General features: G+C 33.5%; 2 protein-coding genes and 1 pseudogene across 2 annotated transcripts; all 3 read right to left on the reverse strand.

Moving 5' to 3' along the window:
* Window positions 1–2,294: 2,294 nt before the first annotated feature.
* Window positions 2,295–4,791, reverse strand: LOC111913509 (patellin-3). The gene is made up of 4 exons (XM_023909212.2): window positions 3,407–4,791; window positions 3,188–3,312; window positions 2,958–3,099; window positions 2,295–2,873 (listed from the first exon to the last, which is right to left on the reverse strand). Exons 1-4 carry the CDS (start codon window positions 4,679–4,681, stop codon window positions 2,616–2,618), a joined length of 1,800 nt encoding a protein of 599 aa, XP_023764980.1. The 5' UTR covers window positions 4,682–4,791; the 3' UTR covers window positions 2,295–2,615.
* Window positions 4,792–19,038: 14,247 nt separating this feature from the next.
* LOC111913513 (uncharacterized) lies at window positions 19,039–19,583 on the reverse strand. The gene is made up of 2 exons (XM_023909213.2): window positions 19,393–19,583; window positions 19,039–19,312 (listed from the first exon to the last, which is right to left on the reverse strand). Exons 1-2 carry the CDS (start codon window positions 19,581–19,583, stop codon window positions 19,192–19,194), a joined length of 312 nt encoding a protein of 103 aa, XP_023764981.1. The 3' UTR covers window positions 19,039–19,191.
* On the reverse strand, window positions 19,039–22,323 carry LOC111913510 (protein NRT1/ PTR FAMILY 5.10-like; annotated as a pseudogene).
* Between the last annotated feature and the right edge of the window lie 750 nt (window positions 22,324–23,073).

Genomic DNA, 23,073 nt, shown 5'->3' on the forward strand with positions numbered 1-23,073 from the left:
AAGGTGTTTAGTTTACATGTGTGATGTTTTGATTTCGAGTCTACTCGTCTTCATTTTTCACATTTATTGTTCAGGGCTATTAGCGGTATATAAGTGAAATCAATCATTATTTCATGAAAACATCTACAACCTAGCGGTAAGGGCGCATGTGCGAGTCACCAGAAGTTGGGAGTTAGATCCTTTTTCCACTCATTTTCTTCTTTGGACGAATTCTTTTGTTTTCAACTTAAGATGTCATGCCACACACACTATAGATCCACTTTGGCAGTCCACCTTGGTAGGTGGCCTATTGAAAAGGCCACCGATGGCTAAATTGTTTAAATTATCTGGTTTTTTAGGTTTTTTATTCAAAAGAATAAAAAAAAATTTAAAACTTTTTCCAAAAGTTTGAGATTTTTCCTGATAAAAACCCGTTTAATAATTTGTGATGAGTTTATTTTGGTATTACACTCAATTAGCAATTGTAGGCGTTCATTGACCTTCTAGATGTTTGGAAAGCATTGTACGACAACAAACTAGCAAATGTGAGTACATAGTATTCATTGAGTACATATTCATTGATGACATACATTTTATAACTTAAATGGTTTTATTGTGGAAAAATGGTGAAATATACTAGGGATACGAATTGTAGTTAAAACTTTATTGTTCAAATATGGTGAAAACTTTATTGTTCAAAGATGATGAGAACCAAAATGTTCAAATATGGTGAGAACTTAATTGTTTAAATATAGCGAGTACTTAATTGCACTGATATGGTGAGTACTTGGACAAATATGGTGATATAGTCATTTTAGTGATTGTGGTGATTTGTATAGATTTTGAACATTTTATACACATGGTAATGTATGTTTATAACTGTGATGATTATATCATGTCTAACCTCATAGCTTCATAGTGTAACATAATTATTTTTTATGTGATTTAAGTGCAAAGTGGATTATTTAGTACAGTTCATGGAAGGAAGAATAGCGAAGAGACTTTGGGGATATTTTGGCTTACAAATAATAACAGACAACTATATTGATGGAGTATTTGTGTTTGAGTCTGGTAGGATTATCCCTCATACTATTTAAACAATAATTTTATTTGTTTTAAAAATGGTTAAAATGTAAGATTTTGTATTTTGGTGACAGAATTCCTTTACTTTGAAATGTTTTTTAAAATACTATTTTAACAAGCCCATGCCACGTGTTTCGGTCAAATAAGAGGGGTTTGTTAATCTTAATTTGTTAGCTAGATTTGATGATGAATAAAAATGCAATAAACTGACAATTGTCAGACTGACCCTTGTAAATTTGGACAAACCGACTCATTAGCAGTTTGGACCGATCATCGGCTTTTGTTAGTTTTTTGGTTAAGTCAGATTATATAATCTGACTTGTAATTGACATGTTGCCAAGTTGTTAACTTGAACCAATTTGTTCTAAGCATATTCGGGTTAACTTATCATCTAACCATCTCATGAAGATTATACTGATGTGTCAAGGAATCTACTTTCTAACTAGATGCGGGTATGTGTATTGTTGTTTGTGATTTTCTTTATGTGGGAAGTTTATAGAGTCTCTTATTGAATTTGATCTTTTCGGAATAGAATGATTGTTTTCAATTCCCCCCAAGGAACTAGTCGACGTTTTGAAAATGAGAAATTACATTCCTAAATTTTATTTATAAATTTTGATTTGGGTATTTTTTAATCGATTGTATTCACTCCCGCCTCCACATGAACGTGAGACATCTTGTGTGGATTATCATTTATCACCTTGCAATATAGTTTCTCAAATTGAACTCGCTAATGTTCTAGAAGTCATCTATTAAAACCTTAAAAGTTGTATACAACCCTCATAAATTCATCGCTCAAATCATTAAGTTTTTATGTTTAATTGTTTTGTTTTCATTTTCTGTCATCGTGTCTTCTATTTCACACCCGCTTGCGATTCACTTTAGCCACACACGCATTCGTAAATGAATGAATATAGGAATGACATGAATAGTAATAATATCTTACTTGATCAAATGGTTATGGCATTTACAGCTACAAAGAACCATGATTTTATTTAAATTATATCGAGCGAATATAATAATAATAATAATAATAATAATAATAATAATAATAATAATAATATCTTAGATGTGATCAAATGATGACATTAGGCTGGGAAAGCTAAAGTTGGAAGATTTTCCAGCTCATGCTGCCAAAGAATTCAAAGAAACTCAACAACAAACAACTTTAACGAATAAAAAATAAATAAATCAACGAAAGAGACATTTAGGAGGCAAAAGACAAAAGCATCTGCCCACAAATCCACTTCTATATATATTTTGTATAAAATTTTAAAATTTTTACTTTACTTTTCTTGGTCCAAAGGTCCAACAATGCAACATAGTATTTGTAATAAGTAAAGCAATTCAAAGTTCAAACCCCAAACAGACAAATCCCCAAAAAGAATCCCATGTAAAAAGATTCCAAGATAAATATAAATCCATGAATAAAAAATTTAATAATATAATATAATACCCCACCAAAAATGAAGAAAAACCTATTTTGGTAATTTCACAAACAGCCCCTGGTTCTTGTTCAGTATTGATGGTGATGTGATGGACACAAACAGAGCTTAATCAGAGCTCACTTTTGTCTTGCTCCTGTACAAGACCTTCTTCTTCTTCGACGTCTGGTTGTCGAACGTGAGCACCACTTTCCCCGGTTCACCGCATTTGAAGCTGCTACAGATCACCGGCTCGTCGGCGGTGGCTGTAATTTTTCTCGACTTTTGAATGATGACTGTGTACCCGTCTTCCGCCGCAGGCACGTACTCGGCTCCGTATGTCACTTCATAGCCGACCACTCTGGCCTCCCATACGAATGTGCAAGTCTGTGAATTTTTAACAGGAATCTTTTAAAATCTCAATAATTTATAAAATCTGACATGATTGAAATCACACAAGGAGCAAAGTACCTCAGGAGCAGGGAATTCGATTGTATGTTTGGTTGCAGGTTTGATGATTTCTTCTGTGACTGTGTCGGAAGAGGTGAATTCTTGTTCGCCTTCACGGCTAAGTCCGCCGTATTGGACTGGAACAAGCTCTGGTGCGATGTATCTGAGATTTATACAAACGGAATAATAAGTAATTAAGTACTATTGAACGTCTGAAAGAAGAGATTGAGATTAAAGGATTAAGAACATACTTGAAGAGGGTTTCAGCGGTTTTTGAAGGGCCAGCGAAGACAAACTTGCTCTTGGTTCTTTGAGTGAAGAAAGGATTGATCATTTTGTAGAAAGCAAGGTACCACCATGGAACGTTGATGAATACCTTCAAATAAAAAAAACATTCAATCAAACACCTGCTGCGCAGACGCCATAAAAAAAACTTTGAATAATTGAATTGAATTGATTCAAGGATATACCTGTCTAGCGACGAATTCAGGATAATTGTCTTGGAGCAATTGAAGGGCTTGATTGGTGGCTTGACGGAGCTCTCTCTTGAAAGGTCCGGGAGAATTTTTGAGATCGTTGACTTGAACAATTGTGCAAATTCCATCTGGGCTGAAATCGAGCTTCCTGATGCTCTTTTCCAGGAACTGAATCCTCCATCGGAGGAACTTGGTGCGTTTTTCTTCATCGGAGAAGGTGGCGTTATATAGTTCCTTGTTCTGGTACTCTCCGTATGCGTTGTAGCAGACTGGGTGGCCTTCTTTGTCGACTCCATGCATGTAAACCACTTTTTCTTGCTCTGTTCCCAGATCTTCTTCCAGCAATGATTCGATGCCGAACTCCTTTCTCCAAGCCACCACGTTTTTGAGCATGGTGAAGGCTTCTTTCACCTTGAAGTCTCTTGCTCGGAGGAATTTCAGGAGAACAACGTCGCTGCGCTCGTCGGCGAGCAAGGGGATTCCCCAGATGGAGACCTCTTCAGGTGGAGGTGGAGGAGCGGCAGGGGTCTCTTCAGTCGCCGTCTCTGGTGGTGCTACCTGCTCGGCTTCCTCCGTCTTTGGTGGTTCAGAAGAAGTCGCGACTGCCACAATTGTTTCCTGAATCGCTTCGATCTTCTTCGCTCCGTCTTCGTCTACGCAGGTTTCAGCTTTCTCGACTACTTCAGTCACCTCCTTCACCGGTTCCGGTACCTCGGCTGCTGGTGCTAGTGGAGCCGGGGTGATCTTCTCTTCTTCTTTGCACTCGGCCGCAGGTTCCGATGTCTCCGCGGTCGGTGGAACGGCCTTCTCTTCCTTACTCTCAACCACAACCGTCTCCGGCTCTGGTGTAGATTCTTCCTTCGCAGCCGTCTCATCACAAGCCTTAGCTTCTTCTTCAACGGCCTTCGCAGCTTTCTCCTCTGCCGGCTTCTCCTCCTTAACAGGTGCCGGAGGAGCGGTAAACTCATGCTTGTTAAGCGCCTCCTGAACCAACTGTTTCAGTTCATCCAACGCCTTCTTCTGTGGATCAGGAAGCTCACCGGCAACATTAGATTCCTCCTTGAACGAAGCCGATTCAGTAATCTTCTCCTTCTCCTCTTCCACAACTTTCACAGGCTCCTCGACCACAGCCTCAGGTTCCGGTGGCCCATCTTTCTCATAAACGACAGTTGCTTCAGCCTTCTCCGCCTCTGGAACAACAGCAACTTCAGCAGCCGCTACCGGAGCCTCCGATGCTGCCGCCGCCGTCTTCAAAATCTCTTCCGCCATGTATAACAACAACTAATTCGATTAAAAAAATCTGAAAAATGGAGGTTTTGATGATTTTGAGAGTGGTGAAAATGAAGGTGAAGGTGGGAGTGGGGGTAAGGAGTTGGGGTTTCGGGGGGCTTTAAAATCGACGTGAGGGCGGTTTGGGGTTTGAAACAGTCTGTCGTTTATTCATTTTTTAATTTTATTTTTATTTATTTTAAATGCCAGCTCAGAAACAGTGAAAATAGATAGGGGACCCACTAAATTTTTTCCAACCGCTATTTGACAACTCAGCAATGTACTGTATAACGAGACTATCTACGTGGTAAGGTGGGTGCAGTTATCGTGTGTGATTGATGGCCTTAACCCCACCGTAATTCTCGACCGTTAGATTTTTGTGGGCCTGCTGACTTGTTTCTGCGGTGTATATAATAATTATTTTGTATTTGCAGTTTAATTACGCAAGGGATTTGTGAACATAAGATAATATTTCATCATAATCATAAAATTACCATTTAATAATTATAACGACAAAATGAAAACGTGAACGTGAACGGTTGTTCATGCTTTTTATATGCCTAAGCTTTTTAGGATCGTGTATTAACAACCAGTTCCAGTTGTGTAATTTATAACCATCATTGTGTAATTTATAAGATTTATCTTTTATTGATTATATATAGACGATTTTATAGTTTTTGATTTATAGGAAAAATAAGTTTTTAAAAATTGTGTAACCATAAACTTATTCTGGGATTAAAACATTTTACAAACTAGTCAGATGATGAAATATCGTTATATGTAATTGTATTTCAATCGATATTGTGTTATGAGCAAAATAGCTAGTTCTAAATCTAATCACAATATTACAAGGAGATACCAGTAGCAAACCAAAAAAAAAAAAAAAAAACTTAAAAACATGGAAACTAGGAATCATATTGTCTAATATCATTTCAGTACTGATTTACTCCTCATGTATCCAAGGTCATACAAGATCTGCGGGACAGTTGCCGCATATTTTTTTTCCTCCTTACATGATGGCCAACCATGTATAGAGGTTGAATCACCAAGGTTCTAAATCCATTTGATTCACAACCGTTGTACGACTTGGAAAAGTTCCATACATATTTCATATTGTTGTTAATGTATGTTTATTGATAACAACGATTTTTTCTCAAGTGCTTGGAGTCTTTAAGCACCAAAATCAATTTCTACATAAGGTTATATACTCATCCATCAAAGACAATAAGGGGATACTGAAACCATTGTTCAAACCTGATAAAAAATCAAATCCCCAAAATTCTCATTGAAATCAATGATTTCTTCTCATTTTCGTAGAACTCCGAAACCAAATAAAAATGGTTAAAACTTCATACATTTATGATCTTTAATGGATTAATCACATCCCAATGATGCTAATGCTCGAATTTAATCTCATACAATGGTCGATTTAAATTCTTGAATCGATTTGTTGGATTTTGAATAAAATTAGCCGATAAAGATGTATTGTTACATGATATAATGGAAGGAAAACAAAAAGGTCGATGTAATAAAGTTTGTGAAAATTACTTATGAATTTGTGTTCCATAAAATCCTACTTTATAAGGTTATAACCCACAAAAAGTAATGTTCACCGTAAACTATTTGAGATCAATAAAAACGCAAAAGACCTAGTAAGGTTACCTCATTGAGAAAGGTACATCGTGGAATTATCTTGCAATTCTAAACGTCATTTTCTTTAAAAATTCTTAAAAAAAAACAATCCAATTTCAATTATATTTGGTATGCATAGACGAGGCTATAAGTAACCTTACTTTTTTATGCTTATTGCAATTTAATATTTTGTGAGACTACAAAAGTAACTTATATTAATTTATAATTTATAAACTAGCTTATAAACTAACTTTTGATAAACTGCTTGAAAGTAACTGTAACTAATAGTTGAAAATAGCTGTTAAGTGATAAAAAATGATTTTTTTTTTAAATTTAACTGATAAGATAGTTGAAATATGAAAAAAAAAATGAAAATTAAAAACATATAGAATAATGAGTTTTTATAATTAATAAAGAATATATTTGAAAGATGTAAAAAAAACATAATAAACGTATTGAAATGCTATTCTAAGTAGGGTTTAAAAAAAATATTTCATAAGTTCACTTACAAGTTCCTTTTTAATTTGAAAAAGTAACAACATTAAAAAAAAGCTCAAAAAAATAAATAGTTGTAGAGTGTCAAGATAAACTAGTTTATAAGGTAAAATTTAGTTTTTCAATAACCTAGTCCTTAAAAAAAGAGGATAAGATTTGATGCGGTTGGGCTAGAACTTATACGTTAATGCATAATTGCATATTGCAACTCTTTGAAATTATTTAAGAACAATATAACAACTAATCTAAAAAATTCAAAATTCAAAATATTATATTAATTTAAGATTTTCTGTAAAATGTGGGTGAATAAATAATTAAAACTCATCTCGTTCTTGTACATAATCCAGCTTTGAGACTTCCCGTATTTGGATGACTATTATATTCAAAATGTAGATTTTTAGAATATTTTCTAAAGAATTAATTAATACTTTATTAAGTTTTATAAAATTGGAAAATTCATCCCTAGACTATTTGTTAATGACAAGTTGTAATCAAATAACATGAGACGTGGCTTGACGGTAATGTCAAAGTTAAACCATAATAAGTCTTGACGAATTATGACGTTTTTCAAAACGTGACTATTTTATATATATTAAAAAATTAAATCGTATAGTTATTGAATTTTATCAAATATATCAAATTTATAGAAATGTTATACTAATATTTAATATAAAAAAGTTAACAAAAACTCAATTATTTTAAACTCGATAAAAAAAACAAAAAAAAAAAACTCGCGCTTTGAAAAAATACTCGTGTCATAGTACGATAAGACTCGTTTTGACACGTTATTTGGACGTCACACTTAACAAAACCCGCATTGAACGTTTTCATAACGGCTACATCACGCCTCGCATCATGACAAGCCTTAAGGTGCGCCATAACGCGTTTTTTAGAACCATGATTGTAATAACTTGATATATAGGCCAACATATTTAGTTATTTTTTTTAATAAAGATCACATGGATTAATTTAATTATCATCGTACAACAAGTGAGATGACAAACGGGCAACAAGCTGCGCCGCTAAGTGTTTTTGTATAGCAAAGCTCAATCTTTTAAAGACTACATTCATAGAACTAGGAGATATACCATTGCAATGCATGATCCGTTGTACTCTATTAAAAAGCTCTACCGCATCCGGTGCGATTAAACCAAACGTATCAAATGCACATGGTATGAACACGTGTTGATTTTTCATGCACGGTTTATTATGTTTGGTGACTTTACATGTAGCAACTTTTAAAGCAGTCAGTCCTGCCGTGAAACCCGCCGCCCTCAAGCCCACGAGAAGGGATACCCCTGTAAGGTCCACACATGCATGTTTCCTTCTGACCCATCCAAAAATCAAAATGTCAGCCGGTCTAAGGGTTGACCTTCCTTCTGTCGGGTCAGTCAAGAAATTCACAGGTGCCTATTTCTTAGCGGAAACTTTGACACGCTTAAATATATCGAACAAAATATCTCTAACCATATCGTGCCTGTATTTGAACCTCGGGAGTTCTTTACAGTGAACTGCATGCTCTCCAAAGAAGTCCAAACATGCCTTGCGACACACCAGACATATCTATCAGCCGGGAATATTTAGTCATTTGTCATGAATTTTAATAGTACATTTATACACTTACCATTGCACTTGTTATTAATGATTTCTTTAAAAACATAACCGAATAGAAAGTGGTATTATGTTATTTTAACAACTGTAATATCTTTCTTAGATATTTACTATATCAAGAATATCAACACCCCTCTCTCAACGGACTACATACGGATCTTAGTCCTAGTATGTTGGACAAAAAGATGAAAAATAAAAAATGCAAGGACTAAATTGATGAATTAGTAGTTGTTGATGGATGATATCCATAAAATTAAGCAGGCGTATGTCTCCATGATATACGCAAATCATACCCTGTCAAATGATTGAGTTCTAAGTTCTTGCCATTATACCAAGGGATGTTCTCCCACCAAACCTTTTTTAATGGTTTTTAGATTTAATTGACCATTAATTATAGGTTGTCGAATCTTTCTTATAACTTAACAAGAATATGTGTATGTACAAACCGGGCCAATCTGGTCCCCCTACCCTAAGGCGAAGATAATGTAACCAGGACCGTAACAAGTTTTAAAGACCGTAACCGTACCTTTGTTAAATGTATTCAAATAATTAGTCAAATATTATGTTTAAAACGAAATTTGTTACTATGATAAGATAAATATTTATTCAATTTAATCATAAAATACAAAAAAGAAAATATTATAAAACTTAACTTTGTCTAAAATGATCTTATTTATCTTTGTGTCATTCGATGTCTTAATTGCATTGCCTTAAAAATCTTTTTTTGTTCCTAAAAACCTTCTTCATCAAAATTGTAAGTATGGGTGCAAACGAATCGAGCCGAGCCCGAGCTCGCTCGATTCGAACTTTATTGTACCGAGCGCAGCTGGAGCTCGTAAATAATTATACAAAATCGGCTCCGGCTTGAGCTCATCATGGTTTTTTTCTAACGTGCCTAAATAGGCTTAAGCTCGGTTCAAGCTCGTTAAAAAACTTGTTTATTAATACCCTAAATCCCTAATTTCCCAAATATTTTTTATTTTAATATATAAATATAATAATAAATTATATATATATATATATATATATATATATATATATATATATATATATATATATATATATATATATCGGCTCATTTAGGCTCGCAAGCCTATCGAGCTTAGTGACATAAGCTCGAGCTCGAGCTCGTTTAATAAACGAGCTTAATATTAAGCTTGAGCTCGGCTTTGGCTCGTTTAAAATCGGTTTTGATTCAAACTTTTACCGAGCCAATACCAAGTATGTCACGAGTAGCTTATCTCGTTTGCACTCTTAATTATAAGTACTATAGGACGATGATCAAAACTTATGCTCTTTTTAGTTTTAGTATATCATTTGATATGAAAATGACTTATAATCCCAACGAAGTTTCCAAATCGTTCAAAAAACTTCAATTATGTTTTTTTTGTTCATGAAAACCCAACGAATTTAAACTTATGTCTAAAAAAAGCTCAATTAACCTACAATTTTGTTTAATTCTCATTAGGGTCAACCGGCTAATGAAAGTCAACGAAGGACACGGCTTATGACGTGAAATTAAATATCGAAAAAATCAATTGTAAGACCAACGAAGTTTCGAAACCGATCAAAAAACCTCACTCATGTTATGTCTGTTAAAAAAAACTCAATGAACTTAACATTTTGTCTAAAAAAGCCAAACGAATTTACGCTTTTGTTCAATTATCATTAGAGACAACTATATTCATTAGGTATACAATTAGTTGGCAATGACATGACATTATATTTAAGGACACGAAATAAACATATTAGAATTGTCCTTTATATATCGATTTAGGTTTTGGAAAAAAGAAAAATGAACGACGTCCGTGTTTGATATCTTGTAAATTTTAATTGCTACTTTTTCTTCTTCCTCTCAATCGTTGATATCCAACTCAAGATCTACAAAGAAGATATTTGATGATGCAGGCCCTTGAGGATGTGGACACTCTTCTCGGATTTGGGCATATAGAACAAATGGTCATCCAGAGAAACAGAATAGGGTTTGTTTGAACAGATGGATAAGTGTAATTGAAAGCTTTATCATGTCCATCTTCTATTTATTTGTTTCGTTCCTTCAAAAACAAGAACTTATTAAGATAATCAACCAAATAGATAGAAGATGGACATGATAAAGCTTTCAATTACACTTACCTATCTGTTCGAATAAACCCTGAACTTTTTCTCTAGACGATCATCCTTTCTAGATGTCCAAATTCGAGAAGGGCCTCCACATCCACAAGGGTTTGAATCATTAAATATCTTCTCTGTAGATCTTGAGTTGGACATCAATGATTGAAAGGAAGAAGAAGATGCCATTACAAGAGATCGAACACAGACACCATTCGTTTTTCTCTTCTCCAAGCTCTAAATTGGTAATTCGGTATAAAAGGAAATTCTAATATATTTTATTCCATGTCATTAAATATAATGTCATGTCATTTGCTAACTAATTGTATACTTAATGAATCTAGTTGCCTCTAATGAGAATTGAAAAAAAAAGTAAGTTTGTTGGGTTTTTAAACAAAAGTGTAAGTTTGTTGGTTTCTTTTTTTTAACAGAGAAAACATGATTGAGGTTTTGTGAACGGTTTCGAAACTTCGTTGGTCTTACAAGCATTTCCTGATATTTAATTCCACATCATAAGCCATAACATTAGTTGACTTTCATCAACTGATTGACCCTGATGAGAATTGAACAAAAGTGTAAGTTAGTTGGACTTTTTTTTAGATAAAATGTTAAGTTCGTTGGGTTTTTTTAAACAGGCAAAACATAATGGTGTTTTTTGAACGGTTTGGAAACTTCGTTGAGCTTATAAGTCATTTTTTCTTCATTTGACATATCTAATTATATTATTAGAAGCCCTCATGTTACTCGACGTTCTATTACACATAATTAATCTTTTAATTATATGTATACAATATTGTTCACCCATATCCTTTGGAATATAATACCATGAAACTATAGAAGTTTGGACTGTAACGTCCCAAAAATTCATGGCCACAAATTTCATTTTTGTTTCAATAATGCCATTAACGAAACATGTTTATAAAAATCATAAGGGAAATCAGAGTATGTCAATAATCATCCAAAAGTACATCTGAATCATAATAAGTGGAAAATCATGGTGTGTGCAATGTAATCATCATTAGCTCTTCCCCTTCGAACCGGAAGTACCCGAAACATAAACTGAAAACTGTAAGAAAAAAGCTTAGTAGGTTCCCAAAAATACCACATACCATTCATAAATGTCAACTCAAGGCTGAACCGGGTCTGTTTTACCCTTGGGTCTATTTCACCCCCGAATCTATTTCAACTCAACCGACAGCTCAAGGCTGTATTGGGTCTATTTCACCCCGTGTCTATTTCACCCCACATACTTTAAGCAAACAGGCATACAAGCATACATCAAGAGTCACAAATACAACAAGCACATACTACCCTAGTATCCTACAGTATAGTGAGCAAACTCACCTCGATCCGCTGATAAACAATTAGATGCTCGGGCTGCTGAACAGGAGAATCCCCGCACTAATCAATCAAATAATTTCCTAATTAATAGTTAGGTCATAAACCATAACCGAGAATCTAATTCCTTAAACCCGACTCCTTAGGGTAAAAAGGTTATTTTACCCATTCCCTTAATCGACCCAAAACCGAGACCCAACCCAAAAGCAACCAAAGCCTAAAATGGCCCAAAACCCCCTAAGCCCATAGTAGGGAGTATGTTGAGCGTACCTATCTCGTACGCCCTATGTACTCTCCCTTGAACAACTTATAGGGTTCAAACCCAATATGCGCAATGTACATGGAAGTACGCCCAACGTACTGGTCTATGAGCCAATCCTTCTTTGGATGGCTTAATCCCTTAAGATCTTTTCGTCCAACTTTCAGATCTACTCTAAAACAAGGTCTTAATCCATGAAGTTGGAAGCTTTAAGCTCATGCATGGCTTAATAAGCCCCAAAAACCAACTTTAACACTTTAACCTCTTGAAATGAACATCAACTTTTGCATGGTTGAGTTAAACTCATAAAGCTACAATTTTTATACACAAAGGACCTCATAAACACTAAGAGCTAACATCCTAAGCTTCTGGGGTAGCTTATACTCACAAGAACAACTCAAGGGACTAAAATATGCCAAAGACTCCAAACTATTTAGATCTAAAAGATGAATCAACAAGGTTGCAACTTTATACCTTATGGGACATGCCAAGATGATGAAGATTCTGGATCTTCAAGCTCCAGTCCAACCAATTCTTAATCACCAAGCTCCTACTTCTTCACAATGCATAAAAACCACCAAAAGTTTACTTCCAAGGCTCAAGAACACACAAGGAAATGCTAGGGTTTCGTGGGGGATATTTAGAGGGAATGAGGTTGGTGAGGGGGCAACCTCATAGTCCATAATGACATTTAAACAGAGGCCAAACCCTAAAAATTAGGGTTTTTGGTATGCTTATGTACGCCTGATGTACGCCTAGCGTACGCCTTCAACACCCGCAACCCACTTAAGAGAGTACATCCAACGTACCCCATGGTACGCCTAACGTACTCAGGGACCAAAAATGCAATTTTTTTTCTAAAACCAATTTCAATGTTAAAGAGTACCTGAAACTCGATCGTTACATGGATGATTAGTAGTTTAAATGTCAAAACATTCAAGATTAGAAATTTTGGTTTTGTATCTTTCCTCCATGTCAACAAATATTATTTTTTAAATTTATTGATACCCGTAAACTTTTTAATCTAATCTACGTTTTTATTTATTTATTTATGATTTTTTTTTCCAAAATGAGCATTCTCATTTTTAATTGGCTTCCCTGAAGGTGGTCCACAATTTGGTGAAGACATGGATACATTTTGTCTTGCTTTGCAAGCGATGTTGTGTTACCCTTTCGACCACCTTTAATTGAAGCCTCCCAAGATTTGAACTTGAGTCTCTTATACGGAGAAGCTTACCAAGTAAGCCACTTGGTGATCTTATATTTTTATTTATACAACTAAACGATTTATATTAACAAGTTAGCAAAAAACTATCAAAAGAAGAGATTACAGAGGAATAACGATAATCGGGTTTTGCAACAATGCCCCTCCAAATAGTGTTTAACTTTCTATTTCTGTTAACAAACCAACAATAGGAGAGATCATTGAGGATATCATAGACCATTTATTCAATCTTTTTTTATAGGTGAGGGGGATAAACATGTGTAGAAACCTTAGTCGGTTTGGGTGGCTTTTGCATGTTTTCTTGATGTTTGAACTTTTGCTTTCTATATTTCTTTGTCTCCGTTAGCGTTTTGCTAATACGATTCGTATAAAATTTTGTTGTTCGAAAAAATAAGAAAAATCAATGATCAAGTCAATTAAGAAATCTATTCTAGGCTTAATATCCGGTAATAACAACTCTTTTTGGATATTCCAAAAACCCAATATTAGGTTTGAGTTGAGACTCCTTGGCATTGAAACCATGATGCTTCCTAATTTTTCCTTTTGTATTATAGATAACTAGTTTTGAGACCCATGTATTATACAAGTTAATTTAAAAAAATAAATAAATATGAAAGTCTAAATAATTGAGAACTTTGAATTTATAAAAAATAAAAAAAATAATGAATTATTAAAATTGAAATGTTTTTTATTTTTTAAGTTTAAATAAATAATTCAAATAAATAAACAAAGAAATCAATAAACTTTAGTTTAAATTTTTTGAAATTAGAAGAAAACTCATTAGTGAAATTGATATTCATTTATTATTATATTTATTATAATTATTACATTAAAATATTATATTGCATTTAATAAAACATGAAAACCTATAAAATAACATGTGGAAAAAAAATTAATTCAAAATTATCACAAATTAACATTTGTCAAATTGAAAGAAAACATGTATGCCAAAAAATTCTTTATTTATTAGGGAGAAAGTTTAAATAAGTTTAATGGCTATAAGTCTATAACCGTAAATTGAGACTAATTCAAATGGATTAACTAGAAAAAAATATTACGTTTAACATCTACAGTTTGAACAAATTATAGTTTCGAAATTTAACGTTTAACTTACACAAACACATCTGAATATTCCAAAACCTCAACATCTATTTGTTACAATCACCATCCTTAATATCTGCCGGCCTCTTGTAACCTCAATCTTTCATCATACGGGACATTTTGTGCCTCAAGGTTTCACCTATTATCAAATTAACCCCTTACACTTTAGTAAAATGCCAAAAATATTCGTTTTTAAGGCTACGCAACAGTAAATATTGGTTATCTACCTAATGCTTGGTTGCAATAAAATAAAATTCTATTTGTATAAGACATTATATTATAAATGTAGATTTTGAATCTAAAACTTCTAGATCGGCATGTCTTGGTATTAACCAAACAAAATTTTTAATTATTTATACTTCACCTCCCAATAACAAGAATATAAATATTCAATAAAATTTAAATATATTATTCTATTCTTGTACTTTCATTTAGATCATGTCATATGTCGTCATCTGGTTATATAACACAATTTAATTTATATAACTTTTAGATTATAAAACGCTACAAATTATTTTAAAATACACAATCACATATTCGACAAACTATGTAATGTATATGATACACAAACGACATATGGCATGACAAACAAATGATATACGCCTTTTATTTATTTACTTCTGAAAAGAACATGCATTACCACTGCAAGGGGACCTAAATACAAGATATTTATTTATAAGGAAAAATTACACGTAAATTTCAATCCATTTTCATTTTCAAAGATACATATTTTTATAAACCTTATGTTTTAAGTTATAATTAGACATTGAACCCGACTGTTTAATATATAAATTGTTTTTGATAATGTATGTCTTCATATGTTAATTATAAAATTACGTTTCTAGAAAATAAACTGAGTGAAAATATACGGATTTTATGTATTATTTGTCATATCTATCACATGCTTAATATTTATTTAAGCTAACCAATTATCTACAATATCCATTTTAAATCCTCACAAGAATAATTTTACTTTTAAGATAAATACTTTAAACTTCCAGATATATTAAAACAATATGAATCCTTTATAAAACATAAAAGTACATATGAATTATGATTATGATTGATTGCAAATTATAAATATTTAAATTTAGGTGTTAAATCATCATGAATTAGGAAGTGCAAGTGTGCATTGGTGTGTTGTGGGCCTTGTTTGAAAGGAGAAAGCAATCCATAGTGAAAACGGCTGGTAGCCTTGTATTTCTTTGCTGTCCCTTTCTTTAATTAAATTGTGATTATCTGAAAACCTTTCCAACTTGACAACAAGTGAGATATTATTTTAATATGTCAATAAATGTAAATATTTTGTATTTAATATTAAAGACTCCTTATTATTATCATCATCTTTTGTCATGGGTTGTGTTAGTGTTTTTATGAACAAAAACATTGTGGGTCTAAAAACTATGTGCTAGCATACACAAATCATGTAGTAGATTAAGTCTATCAACGATTATATACACTGTTGTTAGGATATTATTATATTAACATATTAATAAAAGTAATCTTTTTTTATTTTAGTTTTTTTGTCATCAAGGCGAAGTGAACGTAGACTCAACGTTATTTGTATCTAAACAACAAACATACATATTGAGATTATCTGAATATGATCATATTGATTGTTTGAAAGTGATGTTAAACCAATGACACATCAATTTCTATGCCCCATCAAAATTGTAAATATCAAATTTAGACAAAAATGTTAGTTTTATATTTATGGAATTAATACTTTCCTTTTCCTCGTGTGGAATTAAAAGATCATGTGTAAGTAATTTAATAAAAGTTCTACTTATTGGTTATTATTTTAATAAAAGTTAAAATGATTTAAAAGTGACTAAAGTAAACATAATAACGTTTACGAATGCATGGTAAAATCTTTTATCTCCGTATGGAATGCTAAAAAAAATAAAAAAATAAAAAAAAAATAAAAAGATAAAAACAATTACACCATAGTTTTTTCCCAAGCCAAGGAGCTAACGTGGAAATACGATGAGAAGAGATTTGAAATTTCTCTTGTTTCAAAAAAAAAAAAAAAAAAAAAAAAAAAAAAAAAAAAACTTTAAAATAATATACTTAAAAGTCAAAAACACCGATAATTTAGAAAAAGACAAATAATGCAACTTCCATTAACAACTTAATGTAATGTGTATTGAAAGAGCTATCTATAAATAAAGTCCAAGGTAAACAGGCTTTTTTTCGTTTATTATCAACAAACAGAGTGTTCTAGTTGACAAAATGAACCACGGGGGCCTACATTCTCATTTGGATAAAGCTTAGAGTAAATTACATTTTTGTCCTCTGATTTGTTCCCGAAAATATTTCCTATTAGTTTTTTTTCTTTATTTTAGGTTATGGTAACGTTTTTGTTTCCCTTTTGTTCTTTATTTGAGGTAATCGTAATATTTTTCATTTTTTTTCCGTGTTCCAAAATAAAGAGGTAATATCCTAATGTCATGGTGTGGTCCAAATGACTAGAGTTTTAATTGATATTTATTGAAGTTTGTAACTTCTTTTCAAAGTGGATGTTGGTTATAATTTTCTTTGTCTAAACGTTTTGAATTCATAATTTTCTATTTAGGGACCACAGTGCACATAGAAAAGATGCAAAATGTTTCTAAGTTTCTCTGACTTTAGTACTCACTAGTTGTTTGACAAAATGTCGCAATGAAACCTTGCTTTACTTCGTTACTTTTGTTTCTTAATCCAATTTTTGCGTTTCAATTGTAAAACCTTAGAAGTACCAGCCAATAATTACTTAAATATTGAGGTAACAACCACCATATCTTCATAGGAACTGTTGCATCCAGATCATCTAGTAATCCGTGATCACAGGCAATTTTGAGTCTTTTTGTCTCAATGAGAGCTGAAACCACTGTTAAAGCGATGGAAATGAGGATTCCGATTCCAATTCCGATTCACTGAAGCATGGTTATACTGGATGGTTTATTTGTGATGGATCTGGTAGATTGGAATCAGGATTATGATTGAGGGGCCGATGAAAGATTGAAGTGTTGCGGCTGGAATTTGGAAGTTTGACTACTTTTCAAACAGGTAACCCCATTGCTATAATTGTAGTTTTCTTAAACAAAAAAATTCAAAATTTTGAAATTAAATTATTATTTCTTGAGTCTAACCCAGGATACTTTAAATATGTATATGTCAACTAAATAATTTTAAGAGTTAAATGCAAGACATAAATAGCAATACTATACTTTCATTGATTTAATTGTTATAGCATCATCATCCTTCCATTTCTTCCCATTACAGTGTTGTACTTTGAAAAATCTATTCAATTTGTTTGCAATGTCACCACAACAAGAAAAGAATTGAAAGTACAATGTTATAATTGGGTAGATTTATCAAAGTATAAAAGGTTTAGTTCATTTTTAGTTACTGAACTTTTCTGAATGGAGTGACTAAAATTTTTGGAAAAACAAAAATTATAGTTTTTTTAATTTTGTATAAATGATAATAAAAAATAGAGTGACTAAAATGGAAAAAATAAAAAAGTTTAGTGACCAATGATAGCTTAAACAAAGTATAATGACTAAAATAAAACACCAAGAAAAGTTAATGACTAATTATAAGTTTATAACCTTGACAATGTTATATATCACTGATTAGAGTGACCAAAATGACTAAAAATAAACAAGTTCAATGACCAATCACCAATGGTAGTTTAAAAAAAGTACAATGACCAAAAATAAAACATTCAGAAAAGTTCAGTGACTAAAAATGAATCATAATCAATCCAAATTACATAATTAGCATGGAGCATATCATATTTGAGTGTACATACAATCTGCAAAATAGGTTGAAAGTATATTTTGAGTTATACATAGAGATGAAGAGATTTCAAAATGTATAAGAAAGGATTTGGAAGATTTTGTTTACATGGTAGGTACATTTGGATGTGATGTTGTGTCCGCATTACAATTCAATTCCTTTTCATCGATTTCCATGGCACGCAATATCACCACAAGGGCAATCGACAATAATAGTAGTTGACATATATTTTGGTTAGCACATAATGTCCATGTCGATAGTATAGAAACTAAATCTGTACATATGTATATTTGAAGAAATCATGAGCTTTCTAAAGAAATCTACAATCTACATGAAACCACCACCAACCACCTCTCACCCAACATTCAGTTTGGATGATATCATCATCACCAATAGTGACACTTAAGGTATTATTTGTATCAAAAGTCTCAAAGTTCTTGCTTTGAGATGAAAGATTTGGAGTTCTACATTACTTTCCTGGTCTTGAAATCCTCTATGACACTTCGTGTTTCTACCATATTCAGATTAGATTTTAATTATTTGGTTCAATCAATTTAACTAACCTTAGTCATATTCCGCTGTAGGTTAGAACCCCAAAAGAAAGGAGTACAACTTCCCGACCACGGATTCAATAAATATCAGAGACCATAATGTAGTTTTTGTATTACGTGATATTGTTTCCTTCATTACAGAGAAGAAATGCAACGCCTTAAATAAGGAAACATAACAGGAAATAGGAAAAGATAACCAACCAAAAATAAGTAAAGGTGATCCCTAAACTTAAGGGATAATGCTAGGGAAATATTAGGAATGAAATCAGCATCAAATCTCAACATTCAAAGACATGTTGATCATAACTGTTTAAACAAAAAACTCTTTCGCAAGGTAAAATCGTTCAAAAAAAGAGAGAGAGAGCGAGAGAGAAGATGACAAACAGCAGAGAAGCAAATAAAACTGTTAGGAATCGACCGAGAAAAGCATCAGCAATAAAATCGCCAAACGAGGGTAAGAAGCGATGCCATCCCAGTCCATGCGTTCACGTTCTCGGCCACCGTTGCCGTGGACAACCCCAAGGATCCTGTCAAGTATGTGGTCAAATTTGAACTAACGCCATAGTAAGCAAATCTCTCTGCATAAAACATCAAAAGTTGAAAAAACCTTTTCACGACGATTTTGATTTCGGGAGGCGAATGGTTAACGTTACCAATAACAAAATATGCAGATCGCCATAAACCGGATTTAGAACTGACGGCTGGACGACCTCTGTAGTCAACAGCGCCGTCGACAAAGTTGTTGAGCAGCGGAGTGTGGACTCCGGTGGAGTAGCTGGTGGTGGCGTTGTCATCCATTTCAGTGGCACGCTTATCAACGCATCCTCATTTTGGACCTCGATTTCAATTTCAGATTATTTTATACAGAGTAGTAAAATACAAATTGGCCCATGTGTTGTTATACTAAAAATTAAAAACTAAAAACCGGCAAGTTTGATTTATCGCAATTTGTATCCTGCTTGTTTCATTTTGACCAATATCGTCCTAAATTTTTAAATCTAAAAAAAAAAAGTTCATAGAATTAGGGTTCTAACAATTTGATAAAACCAGGAGACTTTGGGATGAAAGAAATTCCATTGGCTTTGCTAAGATTTCATGATTAGCTCAAATATAAGTTTATCTGAAGTAATTTGCCATTAGTAGAAACACATATACAACAATTATACATCCAATTGTCAATACAACCATTACAAATTTACAACAATGACACCATGTTTCATAATTTTTCACAGAAACCACTTATTCAGCAACATCACAAGCCTCTTTCTCGATTATAAACATAAGATCTTGCGACATATATGTACATCACAAACACCCCCACACTAATTCCCGCAAGAAGATAGTAAAAATAATCAATATGTCCTCCATTCATGTTATCACATATCCAACCATCTTCACCATCGCCACCTGTCATCTTCCCAACAATTGAGATCAGAAAGCTGCTTAAGAAGCTACCAATCCCTATAATACTGAGGTAAAGCGCTAAGCCCATGCTCTTGAGATCACTTGGCATTTGGTCATAGAAGAATTCTTGCATACCCACAATGGCAAAAACATCACCAGCTCCAGCCAACAGATATTGAGGTAATAACCACCATATCTTCATTGGAATCGTTGCATTTGGATCATCTAATAATCCATACTCACGAGCAGTTTCGAGTCTTTTTGTCTCAACAACGGCTGCAACCACCATAGAAACAATGGAAATGAGGATTCCGATTCCGATTCTCTGAAGCATGGTTATACCTGATGGTTTCTTTGTAATGGATCGTGTAAAAGGAACCAAGATGGTGTCATAGATGGGAATTAGAATCATAACCGAGAGACCGATGAAAGATTGTAGTGTGGCGGCTGGAATCTTGAAATTTGACCCGATTGACCTGTCCATGGTGTTGCCTTGTTTTGTAAATAAGGTGGTAGTTTGAGCAAATACAATTGCATACCCTAAACAACTAACCCATATTGGAGCTAGTCTAAGAACTGCCTTTGCTTCTTCCACTTCATCTATATTACAAACAGTTCCATCTTCGTTTGATCCCTTAAACAAAGCTTTGTCCAGAAATCTGAAAAAGATATTAAGAACCCAATAAAACGACATGGAATTCAAGAATATGGAGTTCTAATTACTCATACCTGAATTGTTGAGAATCTTGATGAGGCAAGATTCCAGTAGCTTCCTCTTCCGATGATATTCTTGAAGGTGTAGTGTTCCAATTCCTAGCTGCTTTAACAAACACGTGGCCAATTCTGAGAAAAGCACTTTTCTCCTCGGTTTTCTCTCCAAATCGATAAGTGACGGTTCCAATCAAGAATATGACGATGGCAAAAACCATGATGATGCAAGGAATCCCAAATCCGAGAACCCAGCTAAGATTGTCTTGAATGTAACTAACAACAAAGATTCCCACAGCTGGACCAGCGCACAATCCAAAATACCACCAATTGAAAAATGAGCTTTTGGCTTTGCGTTCTTGTGGATTGTCTGCATCAAATTGGTCAGCCCCGAAAGCTAGAACACAGGGTTTGTGGCCACCTTGGGCAATTGCGACAAGGTATAGTGAGATGAAGAACAGGATGACTTGGAGTTGAGGAAAACATGGTGAGGCACCATTTGCGGTTTCACAATTGGAAGGAATCAAAGTGGAAAGAGCCAGAAACGCAAGCGCCTGTTGATTGTAATCATATATTTTTACGTTATTAGGGTGTTATTTTGCATCGGAAGCCACTGGTTCGTTAGTATCCTTTGATCTACATTTCTCAAAATTCAATTCATCAAATTCGATAACCGGTGATATCAACGGAGAAACGAATTCATGATTTATTCCAATTTGTTTAATCTAGTAGTAATTGCTGATGTAGTTTTAGCACAGGGTAGACGAATGTGTAGAATGATTCAAACTAAAGATGAAAAGATGCAAACCAGAACATATAGCAGAGAAGCAATGATGATCGTTAGGTATCGGCCGAGAAAAGCATCAGCAATGAAAGCGCCAAGGAGAGGAAGAAGCGACGCCGTTCCAGACCAGGCGTTGACATTCTCCGCCGCCGTAGCCGTCGATTGCCCCAAGGGACCGGTCAAGTATGTGATTAAATTTGAACTGACGCCATAATATGCAAATCTCTCCGCCACTTCAACGCCTGCATAAAACGTTAAATGCTGAAACATTTTTACTAATTTTAGAATATTGCTGAGAGACTTGACGTTACCGATGATGAAATATGCAGATCGCCAGCAACCGGATTTGGATCTGAGAACCGGACGCCCTCTGTAGTCGACAACGCCGTCGACGAAGTTGTTGAGTAGCGGTGAGTCAATCGCGACGGGGTGGGTGGCGGTGCCATTGTCAACCATATCAACGGTTGTTCAAACTTGTCAACTTATTCCGGTTGTTGTTTGTTACTCAATGTCTACAACATGGCTGTGTAGTCGTTGCTCTATCAATTGCATATTTTGCGTAAAAGTTAAAACTGTATATAAGGTAGATAAGATTATAAAATTTTCAAAGATGGGTGCGAGTTGTTTAACAAATAACGTAAACGGGTGGGTCCTGAATTTATAGCTAATTTTTGTGATTGTATATCCTTAAAAAGTATGGTTGAAATTTGGTCCTTTCCCAGGGTTCGTTATCAATTCCGAATACCCATTCCAATTAAAATTATTATAATTACCTTTTTGTATTTTTTTTAAATAAAGATTGTCGTTATCGCTAAAACATCTTTAAACTCATCAAGAATAATTCAATGACTTCAAAGAATGCAATATGTTTCTAATTTCTAATACCTAAATCATTTCAAAATCCAAAACATCTACAAGTCAAATATATGGAATACCAATATAAAAGTACCACATACCACAATAATACTTGAAAGATTCAAATGTTACAAACAGTGACTATAATTTCAATACATTGGGGCATAAAATATATCAAATATTTTTTTTCCAGTTGTAAAATATTCTTTTTTTTCCAGCTTCGTAAAACCATTGGATATAATAAACTATGGACTTTTTTTTAGTCTTTTTGATAGCTTGGAGTGGAGATGACTTTTTCTTTTCTTAATCTAATTTTGTTGATGTTATTACAATAAATAAATTATAATTAGGCGTTTACCTCCCGCTTGTAAAGAACACTTATAAATTGATGAGTTTTATAAGTTATATTTAAAATCATGTAGCGGAAAAATGTAACCCTTAAATTTACATGCAACTTATTTGGATTTAAGTTTTCTCTATTGATAGTTAATTAGCTATAATCTATGAACATCAAAGAACCCTAGGAAAACCCTATTA

The sequence above is a fragment of the Lactuca sativa genome, chromosome 1 (assembly GCF_002870075.4).
Source record: "Lactuca sativa cultivar Salinas chromosome 1, Lsat_Salinas_v11, whole genome shotgun sequence".
In the NCBI taxonomy this organism is placed as follows: domain Eukaryota; kingdom Viridiplantae; phylum Streptophyta; class Magnoliopsida; order Asterales; family Asteraceae; genus Lactuca; species Lactuca sativa.

Excerpts from the sequence above, each read along its gene's own strand:
- LOC111913509 (XM_023909212.2), bottom strand. The coding sequence starts at position 4,681 with ATGGCGGAAGAGATTTTGAAGACGGCGGCGGCAGCATCGGAGGCTCCG. Across the intron at positions 3,100-3,187 it reads ACCGCTGAAACCCTCTTCAA|ATACATCGCACCAGAGCTTG; the intron begins GTATGTTCTTAA and ends TATAAATCTCAG. Across the intron at positions 2,874-2,957 it reads TCGAATTCCCTGCTCCTGAG|ACTTGCACATTCGTATGGGA; the intron begins GTACTTTGCTCC and ends AAAAATTCACAG.
- LOC111913513 (XM_023909213.2), bottom strand. The coding sequence starts at position 19,583 with ATGGATGACAACGCCACCACCAGCTACTCCACCGGAGTCCACACTCCG. Across the intron at positions 19,313-19,392 it reads ATCAAAATCGTCGTGAAAAG|GATCCTTGGGGTTGTCCACG; the intron begins GTTTTTTCAACT and ends CATACTTGACAG.